The following is a 19464-nucleotide window of genomic DNA, read 5'->3' as shown; positions in this document are numbered from 1 at the left end:
GACCTTGTCTCTATAGAAAAAAAAAAGCCAGGCTGACAGTTGCAGCTGAGGTGGGAGGATTGTTTGAGCCCAAGAGGTCAAGGCTGCAATGAGCTGAGATCACACCACTGCACTCCAGCCTGGATGACAGAGCAAGACCCTGTCTAAAAACAAAAAAAAAGGAGGGGTGTGGTGACCCACTTGTAATCCCAGCGCTTTGGGAGGCTGAGGCAGGAGATCACTTTAGCCTAGGAGTTTGAGACCAGCCCTGTCAACACAGGGAGACCCCGTCTCTACAAAAATTTAAAGTTAGCCAGGCGTAGTGGTGTGTGCCTGCAGTCCCAGCTACTTGGGAGGCTGAGGTGCACAGATGACTTGAGCTCAGGAGATCGAGGCTGCAGTGAGTGGTGTTGTGCCACTGCACTCCAGCCTGGGTGAGAGAGACCCTGTCTCAAAAACATAATAAATCGGCTGTGTGTGGTGGCTCACGCCTGTAATCCCAGCACTTTGGGAGGCCGAGGCAGGCAAATCACAAGGTCAGGAGTTCGAGACCAGCCTAGCCAACATGGTGAAACCCTGTCTCTACTAAAAATACAAAAATTAGCTGGGCGTGTTGGTATGCACCTGTAATCCCAGCCACTTGGGAGGCTGAGGCACAAGAATCACTTGAACCCAGGAGGCGGAGGTTGCAGTGAGTGGGGATTGCACCACTGCACTCCAGCCCGGGTGACAGAGAAAAAAAAAAAAATGTGGCATCTGGAATCAGAGTGACTGGGTCTAAATTCCAGTGTGACTGTGACCATAATGTCCCTGTGCCTCAGTTTTCTCATCTGCAAAATGGAACAACCGTTGAAGCCTGCCTTGTTGGGTTGTGAGGATTCAATGAGTTCATGAATGAAGTAGGACACATGTAAAATGCTTAGGACTGTGCCTGGTACATAGAAAGTGCTCAATATTGGCCAGTTTTATTATTGAAGTCTCAGTTTACATGTTCTTTGGCATCCCATTACTGAATATTTTTCTATTTTTATGAACCAAGATGATGATTTCCAAGTAGCTCTAGCTGTGACTTGGTGAGGTGAGGGTTTGCCTAAGCCACCCTCTACTGCAGAAGTCCCACCTCCTGTGATTTCCTTGAACCCCCTTAGTTATGAATTGGGCAGCCTAATGAATCAGTTCTTTTCCTTCCTGAAATCTCTGCTAAGCTGTGCAGGCAGGAGCAGTCCAGCAGGAAGATCACTGAGCCAGGACTGAGGGGATGAGCCATGGGACTTGAGGTAAACAACTTAATTTATAGGGTCTTATCCACAGTCCACTGCAGTGCTGCTAGTCCCTGGACTGCTCAGTCTGGCATGATGTCCCCCTTTACTACCGACTCCAAATCAACCTATTTTCTAACCTTTTCTACCTCAACTGTCATCTCTTCCACAAGTTTCGGCCCATCTCCAAATTACTTCTCTGTTTTGTTTTTTTCTTTAAAGATGAGGTGTCACTACATCACCCAGGCTGGTCTTGAACTCCTGGGCTCAAGTGATCCTCCTGCCTCAGCCTCCCAAGTAGCTGGGACTATAGGCACATACCACCACACCCGGCTATTGCTCCCGTTCTAACTTAGCTGTAAACCAACTGCATAAACTTATGCAACTATTGCTGACTGGATTAATTCACTTTAGAGTAAATGTGAACAACTGTCCTTAGAATTGTTTCCCATTTGATAAATACACTGGAAATTTTACCCAAGAGACCAAATGAAGCTTTACATTCCAAAACTTTAATGTCAATTAAGCAGCCTTTTCACTTGATATAAACTCACATACCCAGGAACACTGTGGGCTCAGAACATTATTTCACAAGCAGGTATTGCTGGCACGTTGTGTCACATTTAGATTCCTATTAACATGACATCATTCTGTTCCTCAGATCCACAACTAACACAATGGGAAGGATGTAAAAAAAACAACCACCACCACCATCTGTGCACTGTATCAAATGATAACCTGACATACACAATGAAAGTATTTGAAAGTTACATCACCAGTTGCACTTAATGAGTCATCCTTTATCAATGTTAGCATGAGGGAACCAGGATATGACTCGGAAGAGACTCAAGGGGTAAAATCTGAAGATTCTGTCCCATACCTCTGCAGAACTGTGGACCCCCACAGAGGACTTAGGGGAAGGGCTCAGAAGCAAAGGGCTGTTTTGAAAATAGTTTGATTTTGACACAATGATTTGCAGACAAGCCCAGCCACCATGAAGAAAAGATAGAGAATGAAGAAGTTCCAAATAGCTCAAATGAACATGAACTTCTAGACAGAATGAAAGCTTTAGGATTATGTCCACTTTAAGAAGTCTGCTGGTGGTATCCGGCTTTAGAGGCAGGTAATGTCTTTTGACACCCTTTCTTCAAAGAAAGGGGTAAGAGAAAACAAGACCGAAAAAAAAACATCTTCTCAGGCCAGGCCTGGTGGCTCACACCTGTAATCCCAGCACTTTGGGAGCCTGAGAGGGGCGGATCACAAAGTCAGGAGTTCAAGACCAGCCTGGCCAATATGGTGAAACCCCATCTCTACTAAAAAAAATAACAATAATAAAAATTATATATATAGCCAGGCTTGGTGACAGGTGCCTGTAGTCCCAGCTACTTGGGAGGCTGAGGCAGGAGAATCGACTGAAACTGGGAGGCAGAGGTTGCAGTGAGCCGAGATCGTGCCACTGCACTCCAGCCTGGGCGACAGAGTGAGGCGCTATCTCAAAACAAACAAACAAACAAACAAAAAAACCACCTTCTCAGATATGTGGCATAAAGAATTTCTTAATCCAGGACGTTATTCCTCTACTAAAACAAAAACTGACTAAACAATTAGGACTTCTTACTGAAAAATGTAGGCAAAGTGTTCATCTATCACAGTCCCCACCAGGATGAAGTTTGTAGCAAAACTCAAGGCTACCGCAAAGTAGTGCTACTGTAGCACAAACTGAACAAGGACGTCCTAGAGTAAGATACCAGATTAGTGCTTAAAACCTCAAGAGAAAACCATGAGTCTGGATCAAGAGAAAAGTTCATCCAAACAAACCTACTTTTCAGACAAGCACATGTATATGATCTATGGCACATACCAAAAATGAAGAAAATAGCAGTTACAGTGGCCAATGTAGAACATTCTTCAACTTACCTTTTTTTTTTTTTTCTGAGACAGAGTCTCGCTGTCGCCCAGGCTGGAGTGCAGCGGCACGATCTCAGCTCGCTGCAACCTCCACCTCCCGGGTTCAAGCGATTCTCCTGCCTCAGCCTCCTGAGTAGCTGGGACTACAGGCATGCGCCACCACGCCCAGCTAATTTTTGTACTTTTAGTAGAGATGGGGTTTCACCATGTTGGCCTGGTTGGTTTTGAACTCCTGACCTGAGATGATCTGCCCACTTCAGCCTCCGAAAGTGTTGGAATTACAGGCATGAGCCACTGTGCCCATGCCCGGCCCAACTTACGTTTCATCTAATGACTTTATTAAGTGTTCACTTTTCAAAGGATCTTTTAACTTCTTCTGAATGAACATTAGTCAGCTGCCCCTCCCACTAGCCAACCTTTAGCGCTGAGCACACATCGGTATAAAAACAATGGAAAACAATCAAATTTAATAGTATCCTAAGTCTCAACTCAAGAGGAACAATTAGTAACACTGATTGAGCTGCTTCACCACCTTTCCCCACAACCCACCTCGATGTCACCATCTGCTATTCCGCTGACTTGGAGGCCAACAATATAACCTGCCCCACACTCTAAAACAGCTGCCTACTTCTATCTCAGAAGTACTGACAGAAGGCTCCATTAGCAGCAAATGGACCTATGAACACAAGGTCCTCTACACTAGGAAAGCATTACTCTTTGAAATGGGGCTATATTTACAAATTTTATTTTTTTATCCCAAAAATACATATAAATGAAAACCTGCTCTTCAAATGCAGGGAGGCCTTTGCCTGACATTGTCATATGAAAATCAGTATCAGCTCTTTAACACACAATTTACATATATACATACATATACACTATATGTAAGCAGCAAATACTTTGCTACTTACACATAGTCCTCTGGTGGAAAACTAGGACCCTGGGAAATTCCCCTGCTTTCCAACCTTGGGAAGGTAAATACAACCTCTCTCCACAATTTTTTAAAGGATGAAATGTGTAGAAACATGTAAACAACACAACCTGCTTTAGAATACATGTTATTAGAATAAAGTAAGAATGCTGTCACATCAGTGACAGTTTATTTCTCAAAGAAAAAAAGAGGTAACATTTGAATAAAAATGCAAACTGAAGTACAGTTAATATGATCAAAATTGTTATGTACATGCTCCATGGAGAAATCAGGAATTCTTTCACAAAGAACAGATCCATGGCCAATTTCAGTCACTTGTGATGCTGAATCAGCACCCACTGGTAGCAACCAGGATCCTTCTGTACAGTCACGGGCTTGAGCAGGTGCCATAAAGCATCTGTTTAAGTTAAACAGTCAATAATGTTTACTGACTGCAGTACATTCCCACCCCCCAAAAAATAAGTGCAAAATCAACTTCTAAGCTCAAGAGCTCAACCAGGTCAAAGCTTTGGTATATACTGGAGGTTGTTTTGGTGATAACCAAAGCCTAGTAAGATTCTCTGCTCAGGGGTTTGCCCCAAAAGAAAAACACCTGGTCCACAAAGCTTAACATCTATATAAATAAAGTAACTGTACAAAGAGAACAAGCCATGATTTCCCCTTAACCAAGGGTTTATAGTTTCCTAGGCAGCAGTTCTGAAAGCACCAACTAAAACCACTACACTTCTACTAAAACACGGTGTGTTGTAATTGGTGAGACTGTTCTGAAAACAAATGCCTGCAGGCATGTGGCCAAGGTGCCACAGAAAAAGTTTAACAAACATTAGTCAGTGTATTCAAATGGTAACACAATCTGGTCAGCAACAGAGGAAAGACTTAAGGCAATAAGAGGCATTACAGAGAGCACCGTAGTGCCGGACCCACCACCATAGTGCTCTCTGAGTCAATCAAAGCCTTCCAAGAAGGAAAACATGTCTCAGTAGTTTGGGTTCTCAGTTTGCTAGCTGTCAGACACTTCTTCCTCCTCCTCCTCATCCTCGTCGTCTTTCCTGTCTATTTCAGAAGTGTCCGACGACTCATGGAGCAAGACGTATTCTCTGCTACTGAATCCAAATTTGAGTACATCCTTTTCTTTTAGTTCATAGTATCTCTGTGGCTCAATACGTTTGTTGTTTAAGAAGGTTCCATTGCCTGAGCCAAGGTCAATGATGTAGGGCTTCACTCTTCGGCCAACTGTGCCATCAGCACGGGTGTATTCCACAAGCCTAGCAGAGAAAAGTTAGAAACCTGTGAGCAAACTTCTGCCTCAGATCATCCAGCTTCTCTAAAGCTCTTTGCTAAGATAGCCTATATGATGTAAATAACCTGGAGCACAATTCAAGTTAAAATTCTAGGGAATCAAAGAAATCAAGGGGGAAAGCATGGCCCTGGGAAGGAAAATTGGAAATTTAAATATACTTAGTAGAAAAGGTGAGAATGGGCCAGCCACAGTGGCTCACACCTGTAATCTCAGCACTTTGGAAGGCCAAGGCAGGCAGATCATGAGGTCAGGAGTTCGAGACCAGCCTGGCCAATACAATGAAACCCCGTCTCTACTAAAAATACAAAAATTAGCTGGGTGTGCTGATGTGCGCCTGTACTCTCAGCTGCTCGGGAGGCTGAGGCAGGGGAATCGCTTGAACTCAGGATGCAGAGGTTGCAGTGAGTTGAGATCACGCCACTGCACTCCAGCCTGGGCACAGAACGAGACTCCATCTCAAAAAAACAAAAAATCTGTCCTATCCTTCTCACAAGATTGTTGTGAGAATCATCACAGATGTCCCATGCAAGCTATCAAGATCCAGTTTCAAAATTAGCTGGGCACAGAGGCACACGCCTGTGGTCCTAGTTACTCAGGAGGCCGAGGTGGGAGACAATCATTTGAGCCTAGGAGGTTGCCGCTGAGTGAGCTGTGTTTGCTCCACTGCACTCTAGACTGGGTGACAGAGTGAGACCTTATCACAAAAAAAATAAAAAATAGATTAAAAGCTTAATGTTCTTATAAATATGTAAGCAATTATTTAAAGGGCGGTTAGATTAACAATACTCTTTAGATAAGATATGAGGGGTATGGGATTCTCCTGCATAAACATGAACAAAAATCTTAGTAATCCTAACTAAAGGAGCAATTGTTTCTGCTCACATTAGTTTCTTCCTCCATGTTACTTACCGATATTGAAAGACTGCATGCTGCTTTGAACAAGACGGGTGATCGATTGGAATGTCTGCAATGCGGCGGTGTCGACCCAGTAGGTACGCACTCTGTCGATGTATGTACATGACTGGAAGCACCTCATCATTTTTAAATGGGTAGAGACGCCACCGTTTTTTGGGGATACGTGCTTCTGGGGGCTCACTATATTTAATGACTACACCCCGGAAAGTGTTGGTGTCCTCAAGAAGTGCCCCAGAAAGTTCAAAGCTTGGTTTTTCTTTAGCGGGCACCTCTTTTTCTTTGTTGTTGCCACCAGGCCGAGGAACCAACTCCTGAGACTCACTGCCACCACCACCAACATCATTCCTCTGGCGATGCTCCCGTCGCCTGGCATTATAAAACTCCCGCTCTTCTTCCTGAGCCTGCAGGTTCTGAGTGTCTCGATCCCGTCCCTGACCCTGCCCACTCCCAGGCCTCTCATTAGATGTTCTCCTTTGGTGGGAATGGCCCCGGTGTCTGTCCCGGTCACTGTTCCTAGCTCTCCTGTGTTCCTGTTCCGATGGTTCCCTGTGCTGCCGATCCTCCCGTCCTCTCCGGGGATGGTCCTCGCGCTCCTGAAATTCAAACAGATTCCGCAATTTAAACGCGATGCCCAATCTAAAGGCAGCTCAAATCTTGTTCTTTTTGAACGAAGTGCATTCAAAAAGTCTTTTGTAATTTGGACTTTGGCATTTAGAACAACATTTCCCACAGAAATAAGATTATGTCTGGTGGTTATGTTCCCTTGCAAGGCTACAAAGGTGATATCCCATGCTGCTATTCAACTATAGCCCTAATAGCACAAGTCCAGGTCCAGAGCCCTAAAAACAAAAGACTATTTTTTAAGTCCAGAAAGGAGAAGGAAAAATAATCCCCTCCTTTTCAGAACAAAGCTAACTATGGGCAAACTTACAGGGAAGAATATACAGAAAATAGAACTAAGAGTTAAGTAGTCAGGTACAAGATATGTAAAGAAAGAAACTAGCTTTCTCTCATGCCAAAAATGAAAATATAATAGTAAGTTTTTTAATCCTACTTCCACAGTTTAAAAAAAAAAATTCAATACCTAGGAATAAACTTAAGAAACATGAAAGACATATAAGAAGAAATCTGTAAAAATTCATTAAAATAGATGTTTTTTAAAGATCTGAAGAAATGGAGAAACATACCATGATTTCTTGAAAAAGACAGCATTGAATATCAGCCTAGGCCAGGCATGGTGGCTCAAGCCTATAATCCTAGCACTTTGGGAGGCCGAGGCAGGTGGATCACCTGAGGTCAGGAGTTCCAGACCAGCCTGACCAACATGGTGAAACCCTGTCTCTACTAAAAATACAAAATTAGCCAGGTGTGGTGGCACATGCCTGTAATCCCAGCTACTCAGGAGGCGGAGGCAGGAGAATCGCTTGAACCTGGGAGGCAGAGGTTGCAGTGAGCCGAGATCGTGCCATTACACTGTAGCCGGAGCAACAAGAGTGAAACTCCTTCTCAAAAAAAAAAAAAAAAAAATCAGCCTGGTAGAAAATGTTTGCAACACAAACTATACAGTAGTCCCAGGGGGATACATTTTAAGTATGGTGGATGGCTGAAACCACGGATAGTACCGAACCTGACTGCCATCAAATGCAACACATTTCTGTTCACGTCTTCCACCCATAAATGTAATGCCTTTTCCATCTTAACTAAGCACTTGTGAACTGTGGCTATAACTTTTACAGTATGAGGTACAACAGCAAAACTAGCATGAATTTCTTTTTCCTTCTCCACAATTTCACAATAGAAGATTCATTCTTACTATCGATCTTAGCAACTTCAATATATGATTTGAAAAGTTTTTTTTTTAATTTGAGAACTTTCAACTTTTTGTTTAATGAAAGCACTTTACAGCTTCTCTTTAGCATTCCTAATTGCCAAAATCACTACTATTGCACTTTGGGGCCACTACTAAATAAAATAAAGGTTACTTGAATCCAAGCACTGCAAACTGCAACAGTTTTCTGAAAATCAGGATGGCTACTAAGTGATGGACAGGCAGGTAGCACATACAGCACAGATACACCAGACAAAGGAAGGATTCATGTTCCTGGTGGGACAGCAGAAGTTTACACCAAGTGACTCAGGATAGTGACCAATTTAAATTTTATGAGTTGTTTTTTTCTGGAGTTTTCCATTTAATATTTTCAGATGCAGAAAGTGAAACTACAGATAAGGGGAGACTACTGCATATTAATATATCAATAAGAAACAACTCAATAGAGAAACTGATAAATGGCCAGGTGCCAGTGGCTCACACTTGTAATCCCAGCACTTTGGGAGGCCAAGGCGATGGATCGCTTGAGCCCAGGAATTTGAGACCAGCCTGGGCAACATGGCGAAACCCTGTCTCTACTAAAGATACAAAAATTAGCTGGGCATAGTGGTGCATGCCTGTAGTCCCAGCTACTCGGAAGGCTGAGGTGGGAGGATCGCTTGAGCCTGGGAGGCAGAGATTGCAGTGAGCCGAGATTCCACCACTGCACTCCAGCCTGGATGACAGAGCAAGACTCTGTCTAAAAACAAAAAAAGAAAAGAAAAATGAACAATTTTCAGAAGAAATAAATGTCCAAGGGCCGGGCACAGTGGGTCACGCCTGTAATCCCAGCACTTTGGGAAGCCAAGGCAGGAGAACTGCTTAAGCTCAGGGCAACATCGCAAAACCCCATTACTACAAAAAATACAAAAATTAGCTAGGCATGACAGCGTGCACCTGTAATCTCAGCTATTTCGGAATTTGAGGTGGGATGATCACTTGAGCCCAGGAAGTCGAGGCTGAAGTGAGCTATGATCATACCACTGCAGTCCAGCCTGGGCAACAGAGACCCTGTCTCGAAAAAAAAAAAAAAAAAAAAAAAGAAATATATGTCCAATAAATACATGAAGATATGCTTACCCTAATAACCAAAGCATCAAATTCTAAAAGAAATAGGAATTTTCTCTTTGATTAGTAAAATTAAAAAGATCAATAATACCTAGAGTCAAAAAAGAAGGTACAGTTAAATGGGTATTTTCAGCCACTGCTGGTACAGGTATAAACTAGCATAGCCTATTTAGGTCAATTTGACAGTATTTAATCAAAATCTCATCAACCACTAATGCCACTTATAGAAATCAATCCTACAGAAATACTAGCAGAAACGCACAAAGACATACATATGAATGCGTTTACTGTAATTTCGTAATTAAAAAAAAAAAACTGGAAACAACCTAATGTCCTGCAATGGTAGAATGGTTAAATTATTATCTATTCATACAAAGGAATACTTCACAGCCATGAAAAAGAATGAGATAATGCCATAGGAAGATATCTAATATATTGTTAAATGGGAGGGAAAAAAAGAGAAGGGGCAAGTTTCACAGTAAGACCAGATATTTCTTTTTTTTTTTTTTTTTTTTTTGAGACGGAGTCTCGCTCTGTCACCCAGGCTGGAGTGCAGTGGCGCGATCTCGGCTCACTGCAACCTCCGCCTCCCGGGTTCACGCCATTCTCCTGCCTCAGCCTCTCCGAGTAGCTGGGAATACAGGCGCCCGCCACCACGCCCGGCTAATTTTTTGTATTTTTAGTAGAGACGGGGTTTCACCGTGGTCTCGATCTCCTGACCTCGTGATCCGCCCGCCTCGGCCTCCCAAAGTGCTGGGATTACAAGCGTGAGCCACCGCGCCCGGCCCAGATATTTCTGTATATAGACTTGGCAGATGAGCTACTTGGAGAGATGTCCCCACTATAATTTAACTAGATACTTATTAAATTTTTAATGCATTGTTGGGCTCTCAATAAGCAAGGCAAAATCTCCAATGAGAAAAAAATCTCCAAAGGGGGGTAAAAAAAAAAAAAGATTTGAGCCCTAAGCATGAGCTCAAATACTAAAGAACACTAGGCACACACAAGGAAACGGAAACAAGCCACTGAGCATAAGAGGCAGCAGAAACAAGTCTTATGGGCTGGGCATGGTGGCTCACGCCTGTAATCCCAGCACTTTGGGAGGGCAAGGGGGGCGAGTCACTTGAGGTCAGTCAGGAGTTCAAGACCAGCCTGGTGAACACGGTGAAACCGTCTCTACTAAAAATACAAAAATTAGCCAGGTGTGGTAGCGCATGCCTGTAATCCCAGCTACTCGGGAGGCTGAGGCAGGAGAATCGCTTGAACCCAGAAGTGGAGGTTGCAGTGAACAGAGATGGCGCCACTGCATTGTAGCCTGAATGACAAAGAGAGACTCCGTCTCAAAAAAAAAAAAAAAAAAAAGAAAAAAGAGGCTGGGCGAAGTGGCTCATGCCTGTAATCCCAGCACTTTGGGAGGCCGAGGAGGGTGGATCACGAGGTCAGGAGTTCAAGCCCAGCCTGGCCAAGATGGTGAAACCCCGTCTCTACTAAAAATACAAAAAATTAGCCGGGCGCGGTGGCAGGCACCTGTAATCCCAGCTACTTGGGAGGCTGAGGCAGGAGAATCACTTGAACTCGGAGGGTGGACATTGCAGTGAGCCAAGATCACGCCACTGCACTCCAGCCTGGGTGACAGAATGAGACTCCGTCTCAAAAAAAAAAAAAAAAAAAAAAGAAAGAAAGAAAAGAAAGAAACAAGTCTTATAGATGTAGATCCCCAAGGACTTCATTCATGTACAAAAATGTTGTTGTTGTGTTTTTTTGTTTCAAAAAGAAAAAAATGAGACGTTCTTTGCGGAAAGTCCCCGGAGTTTCCTGGTTCAACAGTGCTTGGACGGAACTGGGCACTCGTACCCCACCCTGGCTGGCCGCCCATAGCTAGCTAGCCCTCTGTTACCTCTTCACTGGGCCCTCTGACTGTCACAAGGCCCCTGCCACCACTCCAGCGCCGTGCAGCCACCGCCGCCATCACCATGACGACCGTGCGTCCCCCTCGCAGGTGTGCCAGAACTACCACCATCAACCGCCATCAACCGCCACATCAACATGGAGCTCTGCGCCTCCTACATCTACCTGTCCATGTCTTACTACTTTGACCGCGATGATGTGGCTTTGAAGAACTTTGCCAAATACTTTCTTCACCAATCTCATGAGGAAAGGCAACACACCAAGAAACTGATGAAGCTGCAGAACCAATGAGGTGGCTGAATCTTCCTTTGGGATGTCAAGAAAACAGACCATGATGACTGGGAGAGCGGGCTGAATGCGATGGAGCGTGCATTACATTTGGAAAAACCTGGGAATCACTCACTACTGGAACTGCACAAACTGGCCACCAACAAAATTACCCCCATTTGTGTGACTTCATTGAAACACATTACCTGAATGAGCAGGTGAAATCCATCAAAGAATTGGGTGACCACGTGACCAACTTGCGCAAGATGAGGGCACCCGAATCTGGCTTGGCAGAATATCTCTCTTACAAGCACACCCCGGGAGACAGTGATAATGAAAGCTAAGCCTTAGGCTAATTTCCCCATAGCCATGGGGTGACTTCCCTGGTCGCCAAGGCAGTGCATGCATGTTGGGGGTCTCCTTTACCTTTTCTGTAAGTTGTACCAAAACATCCACTTAAGTTGATTTGTACCATTCCTTCAAATAAGGAAATTTGGTACCCCCTTGCCCCTGCCAAAAAAAAAAAAAAAACAAAAAAAACTTCTTGTTATGGACTAGGTAAGGTACAAAAATGTTTACAGATAATTAAGGTTAAAATTTTTAAAACAGAGAGCAGTAAGGGACTTTCAAAATGATTAGGCAGAAAATTAGAATGATACAAAAATTAGCATGGCCCCTAATTTAAAAAATACATAATAATAATAAAAATGATTATGCAGGCAGGACGCGGTGGCTCCCACCTGTAATCCCAACACTTTGGAAGACCGAGGCGGGTGGATCATTTGAGTCCAGGAGTTCAAGACCAGCCTGGGTAACATAGTGAGACCCCCCCCCGCCGGCCCTCTCTAAAAATAATAATAAAAATAAAATTAAAAAATAAAAATTTAGGTGACTTCACACCCATTAGGATGGCTACTATCAAAAAAACTGAAAATAACAAGTATTGGCAAAGATGTGGAAAAATCAGAACCCTTGTACACTGCTGGTGGGAATGTAAAATGGTATAGTTAGTGCAGAAAACAGTACAGTGGTTCCACCAAAAATTAAAAAATAGAATCACCATATGATCCAGCAATCCCATTTCTGGATATCCCAAACAAATGAAAGCAGGGTCTCAAATAGATACTTGAGCACCCATGTTCATTGCAGCATTATTTGCAATAACCTAAAAGTGGAAGCACTGGGACTAAGACCTCCTCCCCTGCTCCCTGCCATACACAGGGCTCAAGTGAGGGCCTGCTTGCTCAGAGTGGGACTCAGTTTTTCTAGACTTCCTAGCCTAGCACAGACATGCATCAAGAGAGAGCCTCAGACAACCACCCTTCCTACTCCAAAACATTTACAAGCTTGCCACTGCTATCAGCCTTGAGTTCACCAGGACTAATCTCATCATGTCCTTTATCCCTTATTAAGAGTCATTATAATGAGCCATAACGGCCGGGTGTGGTGGCTTATGTCTGTAATTCTAGCACTTTGGGAGGCCAAGGTGGGTGGATCACTTGAGATCAGGGGTTCAAGACCAGCCTGGCCAACATGGTGAAATCCCATCTCTACTAAAAATACAAAAATTAGCTGGATGTGGTGGCAAGTGCCTATAGTCCCAGCTACTTGGGAGGCTGGGGCAGCAGAATCACTTGAACCCCAGAGGTGGAGGTTGCAGTGAGCCAAGATTGCACCACTGCACTCCAGCCTGGGTGATGGAGTGAGACTGTCTCAAAAAAAAAAGAGAGGGAGAAAGAAAGAAAGAGAAAGTATTGTTTTTAAAAATTCAGTTCCCAGTTCCTCTCCTCTGTCTTCCCTTGAACCCCTCCAATCAGGTCTCACCATTATTACTCCACTAAAATTGCTGGTCAAGATCACCAATGACCTCCACGTTGCTAAATCCAGTGGCCAATTCTCAGTTTTCATTTCACTTAACTATCAGCAGCATCTAACAGAGTTAATCACTCTATCCTCAACACACTTCCTTCTAATGGCTTCAAGTTACCAGATTCTCTTGCTTCTCTTTTTTTCCAGTCTTCTTTGCTGATGTCACTGCAATTTCTTCACACTGGATCACCGCTGGATTCAGTTCTTTGTTGGTTGTTCTTCTATCTACAGTCATTTCCTTAGTAATTTCATCTAATCCTAATACTTTACACACACTTATATGCAGATGACTCTCAAATGTTTATCTCCCCCTTATTTAGAAAGAGGGTCACTGCAGATGTAATAAATTCAGGTCATACTGGAGTAATGTGGGTCATTAATCCCACGTGACTGGTGACCTTGGAAGAGAAGAGACAGAGAGATTCATGGGAGAAGGCCATGTGATGATGGACAGAGAGTCTATATCGTAGCGATTACCTCTGGCAAGTGAGGTAGAGGTTTTTTGGTTGAGGAGGTGGTGCAATTTTGGGAATGAGAGAAGTAAACCATACTCTCATTTTATATTTTACATACCTCTGTATTATTACAATGAGCATGTAATCAATACATTTGTTTCAAAAATGGTGGTTCAGTTGGGCACGGTGGTTCATATCTGTAATCCCAGCACTTTGGGAGGCTGAGGCAGGTGGATCACTTGAGGTCAGGAGTTTGAGACCAGCCTGGCCAACACGGTGAAACCCTGTCTCTAGTAAAAATACAAAAATTAGCCAGGCATGGTGGCACGTGCCTGTAATCCTAGCTACTGGGGAGGTTGAGGCACGAGAATCACTTGAACCCAGGAGGCAGAGACTGCAGTGAGCCAAGATCACACTACTGCACTCCAGCCTGGGCAACAGAGCAACACTTCACCAAACAAACAAACAACAACAACAACAAAACACAAAATGGTGGTTCAGAGGTTGAGAAAAGAATAATCATTTGGTATCCTCAAGAGATTGGTTCCAGGATCCCCAGTGGATAAAAAAAGATTATCTCAGGGCCAGGTGCAGTGACTCATGCCTGTAATCCTAGCACTTTGGGAGGCCGAGGCGGGTGGATTATGAGGTCAGGAGATGGAGACCATCCTGGCTAACAGAGTGAAACCCTGTCTCTACTAAAAAAAAAAGCCAAAAAAATTAGCTGGGCATGGTGGCAGGTGCCTGTAGTCCCAGCTACTCAGGAGGCTGAGAATGGCGTGAACCCCGGGAGGTGGAGCTTGCAGCGAGCCGAGATCGCACCACTGCACTCTAGCCTGGGTGACACAGCAAGACTCCATATCAAAAAAAAAAAAAAAAAAAAGATATCTCAGGATGCTCAAGTTCCTTATATAAAAATCTGTGAATATCCTCCTGTGTATTTTAAATCATCACTAGGTTATTTATAATACCTAGTACAATGTAAATGCTATATAAATAGTTGTTATACTGTTTTTTATTTGTCTTTTAAAATTTGCTTTCTTTTTTAAAACAGAGTCTTGCTCTGTCACCCAGGCTGGAGTGCAGTGGTGCAATCTTGGCTCACTGTAATCCTCGCCTCCCAGGTTCAAGTGATTCTCCTGCCTCAGCCTCCCAAGTAGCTGGGATTACAGGCACCCACCATCACACCCAGCTAATTTTTGCATTTTTAGTAGAGACAAGGTTTCACCATGTTGGCCAGGCTGGTCTCCTGACCTCAGGTGATCCACTCACCTCAGCCTCCCAAAGTGCTGGGATTACAGGCATGAGCCACTGTGATCAGCCCATACTCTAATCCCAGTTACTTGGGAGGCTGAGGCAGGAGAATCCCTTGAACCCAAGAGGCGGAGGCTGCAGTGAGCAGAGATTGCGCCACTCCAGCCTGGGCAACAGAACCGAGACTCCGTCTCAAAAAAAAAAAAAAAAAAAAAAAGACGACTGAATTCTCATCCCTCAAAATTGAAAATAAGGCAAGAGTGTCTGCTCTCATTACTCTTTTATCTCTCTTTGCCTGATGCCATCCCTGTGTGATTTGCTCCTCCTTGCTTCCCACCATGATTGTGAGGCCTCTCCAGCCACATGGAACTGTAAGTCCATTAAACCTCTTTCTTTTGTAAATTGCCAGGTCTTGGGTAGGTCTTTATCAACAGCATGCAAACGGACTAATGCAAACAACAAAAGGAAATAAAATGCATACAGATTGTAAAGGAAGAAATAAAACTGTCCCTATTTGTAGATACGATTGTCTATGTAGAAAATCCCAAGTAATCCAAAAAAAAAAAAAAAGCTAGAATACATTAGTTCAGCAAGGATATAGGATTCAGATAAACACACAAAAATGAATTATATTTCTATATAGTAACAATGAACATGTGGACACCCATTTAAAATACCCTTTATAATCATTCCACAAACAAATATATATAGGATTTATATGCTGAAAACTACAACCACTGATAAAAGATATCAAAGATGACCTAAATAAAAGGGGAGATACACAATGTTCATGGATTAGAAGATTTAACATAGTAAAAAGTCAATTATTGCCCCCAAACACCAGTTTAACACAAATCCTATCAAAATCCTACCAAGACTTTTCTTTTGGATCTCAGTCTGTCGCCCAGGCTGGAGTGCAGTGGTGTGATCACTGTTCACTGCAGCCTCAACCTCCTAGGCTCAAGTAATCTCCAACCTCAGCCTCCTGAGTAGCTGGGACCACAGGCAATGCCACTACACCCAACTCATTTTTGTATTTTTAGTAGAGACAAGGTTTCACCATGTTGGCCAGGCTGGTCTGGAGCTCCTCAGCTCAAGTGATCTGCCCACCTCAGCCTCCCAAAGTGTTGGGATTACAGGCATGAGTCACTGTGACCGACCCAGACTTTTTAAAAATAGAGACAAGATTGTTCTAAAACTTACATGGATGACAAAAGAAGCTGAATCGCTAAAGCAATTTTTATAAAGAAGAATACAATGGGAGAAATCAGTCCATACAATTTCTAGACTTATTATATAGCTATAGTAATCAAGACTGTGTGGTATTGGCAGAATGACAGACACTGACGAATGGAACAGAACCGAGATCCCAGAAATAGACCCACACAAATATGCCCAGCTGATTTTTGACAAAAGAGCAAAAGTAATTCAGTGGAGGAAAGATGGTCTTTTCAACAAATGGTGTTGATGCAAGTGGACATTCACAAGCAAAAAAAAAAAAAAAAAAAAAACCCTGAAAAGAAACTGAAAGCAGATCACGGACTTTTAGGAAAAAAAATTTAGGAGAAAATTTCGGAGATCTAGGGCTAGGCAAAAAGCTCTTAGCCATGACATCAAAAGCACAATCCATAAAAGGAAAAACAGATAGGCTGGACTTCATTGAAATTAAAAACTTTTGCTCTGAGATAAACCCTGTTAAGAAAATGAAGACAGCTACAGACTGGGAAAAAATATTTGTAAACCATATATCCCAAAAGGACTAGTATATATAAAAAGAATTCTTAAAAACTAAACAGTAAAAAAGCAAATAATAGTATTAGAAAACAGGCAAAAGACAGCCGGGCACAGTGGCTCACTTTGCTGTAATCCCAGCACTTTGGGAGGCTGAGGCGGGTGGATCACCTGAGGTCAGGAGTTCAAGACCAGCCTGGTCAACATGACGAAACTCCATCTCTACTAAAAATACAAAAATTAGCTGGGCATGGTGACACGAGCCTGTAATCTCAGCTACTTGGGAGGCTGAGGCAGAAGAATCCCTTGAACCTGGGAGACTGAGGTTGCAATGAGCTGAGATCGCGCCATTACACTCTAGCCAGGGCAACAAGAGTGAAACTCCATCTCAAAAAATAAGAAAGAAAAAAAAGAAAAAAGAAAACAGGCAAAAGACATGAGACATTGCACCTGAGAAGATACATACAGATTGCAAATAAGCACATGAAAAGACGTCCAAGGCTGGGTGTGGTGGCTCACGCTTGTAATCCCAGCACTTCAGGAGGCTGAGGCAGGCAGATCACGAGGTCAGAAGTTCGAGACCAGCCTGGCCAACATAGTGAAACCCCATCTGTACTAAAAATACAAAAAATTAGCTGGGTGTGGTGGTGGGCATCTGTAATCCCAGCTACTCGGGAGGCTGAGGCAGGAGAACCACTTGAACCTGGGAAGGGGAGATTGCAGTGAGCCAAGATCACGCCGTTGCACTCCAGTCCGGGTGACACACACTCACACACTCATACACACACACACACAAAGAAAAGATGTCCAATAACATAAGCCATTAGGAAAATGCAAATTACGGGAAGCTGAGGCAGGAGAATCATTTGAACTCAGAAGGTGGAGGTTGCAGTGAGCCGAGATCATGCCACTGCACTCCAGCCTGGGCGACAGCGCCAGACTCTGTCTCAAAAAAAAAGGAAAACGCAAATTAAAATCACAATGAAATACCACTACACACCTATCAGAATGGCTAAAATAAAGTGATAACTTGAAATGCTGATAAAGATACAGGGAAACTGGATCATTCATACATTGCTGGTGGGAATATAAAATGGTACAGCCACTATTACGGACTAAATTGTACCCTCCAAAATTAGCATGTTGAAGTACCAAACCCAAGTACCTCAGAATGTATTAATAACTCTTTGGAGACGAGGTCTTTAAAGAGCTGATTAAGTTAAAATGAGGGTAGGGCCCTAATCCAATATGGCTGAGAAAAGATACCAGGACAGAAGAAAGATCATTTGAGGATATAGCAAAGAGGTAGCCATCTGCAATCCAAGGACAGAGGATTTTTTTCAGGAGATTCCAAACCTGCTAACACCCTCATTTTTGACTTTTAGCCCCAGAACTACAAGAAAATGAACTTCTGTTGTTTAAGCCACCTACTCTATGGTATTTCATTATGGTGGCCCTAGTAAACCAATACAGCCACTCTGGAAAACAGTCTGGCAATTTCTTAAAAGAATTAAACCTGCAACTACTGTACAATCCAGCAATTGTACTCCTGAGCATTTATCCCAGAGAAATGAACTCTTATGTTCACATAAAAACCTGTACACAGATGTCTATATAGCTGCTTTATGTTTAATAGCCAAAAAAATGGAAACAACCCGGATGTTCTTTAACGAGTAAGAGACTAAATCCATGCCATTTGGACACCACTCAGCAATGAAATGGAACCAACTCCTGAGAGCTGCAACCCGAATCAATCTCCAAAGGATTCTGCTGAGTGAGAAAAGACAATCCTAAAGGTTACATACTGTACGATTCTATTTACATAACATTCCTGAAACGACAAAATTATAGAAATGAAGAACAGATTAGAAGTTGACAGAAGTTAAGGAAGGATAAAAGTGGGAGATAAGTGGGTTTGGCTACAAAAGGACAACACGAGGTATTCCTTGCGGTGAAGGAAATGTTATCTTGACTGTATCGATGTCAATATTCTGATGATATTGTACCAGTTCTGTTATGAATAGATGTTACCACTGCGAGAAACCAGGGAGAGTATATCTCCCTGAATTATTTCTGACAACTGCATGTAAACCAACAATAATCTCAAAATAAAAAGTTCAATTTAAGCAAACAAGCAGAAAAAAGAAATACACCCAGTTTTCAGAAAAGCCCACTGAAGGTAAAGGTAGAGATGTAGGCGAGTGTGCGTGCACACGTGCACACACACACACCACACACACACACAGTCCTCTTTAGCTGTGATAGGAAAAGGCTCCCAATTTGGACCCAACATCAAAACACCCCAATCCACTTACCTGCTTCACTTTGACTGTTGAGTGGTGAAGACTTCGGTTTCTCTTACTCCGAGGAGACTTGCTTCTTCTCCCTGAGGACTTGTTTTTCTTTTTGGGTGGGGACCTATACAGAGCATGGTACACAGGATTTTATCACAATTTCCCTTCCCCCATAAAAATTAGCTTCCAGTATCAGGCTTACCTACTAACACAAACACCGCATTTGTGAAGGTCTCTGCCGGTCACATTAAAGGAGTCACGAGGTTCACTTTCCTAGCCCTAACATCGCCCTTGCATTCCATACTCACATAGACAACTGTCTACTGAACCTTCTCACTTAGGTAACATAACTCTTTTTTTTTTTTTTTTTTTTGAGACGGAGTCTCGCTCTGTCGCCCAGGCTGGAGTACAGTGGTGTGATCTCGGCTCACTGCAAGCTCCGACTCTCGGGCTCACGCC

The 19464-nt window shown here is 43.2% G+C and overlaps 1 protein-coding gene and 1 pseudogene across 3 annotated transcripts in view; one reads left to right on the top strand and one right to left on the bottom strand.

The window, feature by feature from the left end:
- Positions 1–3875: 3875 nt before the first annotated feature.
- The window catches only part of SNIP1 (Smad nuclear interacting protein 1), a 21748-nt gene continuing 6159 nt past the window's right edge, over positions 3876–19464 (bottom strand). For all 3 annotated transcript variants that reach the window (XM_055254659.2, XM_055254658.2, XM_055254657.2), the window contains exons 3-5: positions 19027–19129; positions 6287–6885; positions 3876–5342 (exon numbers count right to left, since the gene is read on the bottom strand). In XM_055254659.2, coding sequence (XP_055110634.1) covers positions 5078–5342; positions 6287–6885; positions 19027–19129 — 967 coding nt within the window. In that variant the 3' untranslated portion in view covers positions 3876–5077. The remainder of the gene's footprint in view (positions 5343–6286; positions 6886–19026; positions 19130–19464) is intronic.
- LOC134734591 (ferritin heavy chain-like) lies at positions 10963–15168 on the top strand (annotated as a pseudogene).

The sequence above is a fragment of the Symphalangus syndactylus genome, chromosome 12, assembly GCF_028878055.3.
Source record: "Symphalangus syndactylus isolate Jambi chromosome 12, NHGRI_mSymSyn1-v2.1_pri, whole genome shotgun sequence".
In the NCBI taxonomy this organism is placed as follows: domain Eukaryota; kingdom Metazoa; phylum Chordata; class Mammalia; order Primates; family Hylobatidae; genus Symphalangus; species Symphalangus syndactylus.
This window is presented reverse-complemented; position numbering and strand designations above follow the sequence as displayed.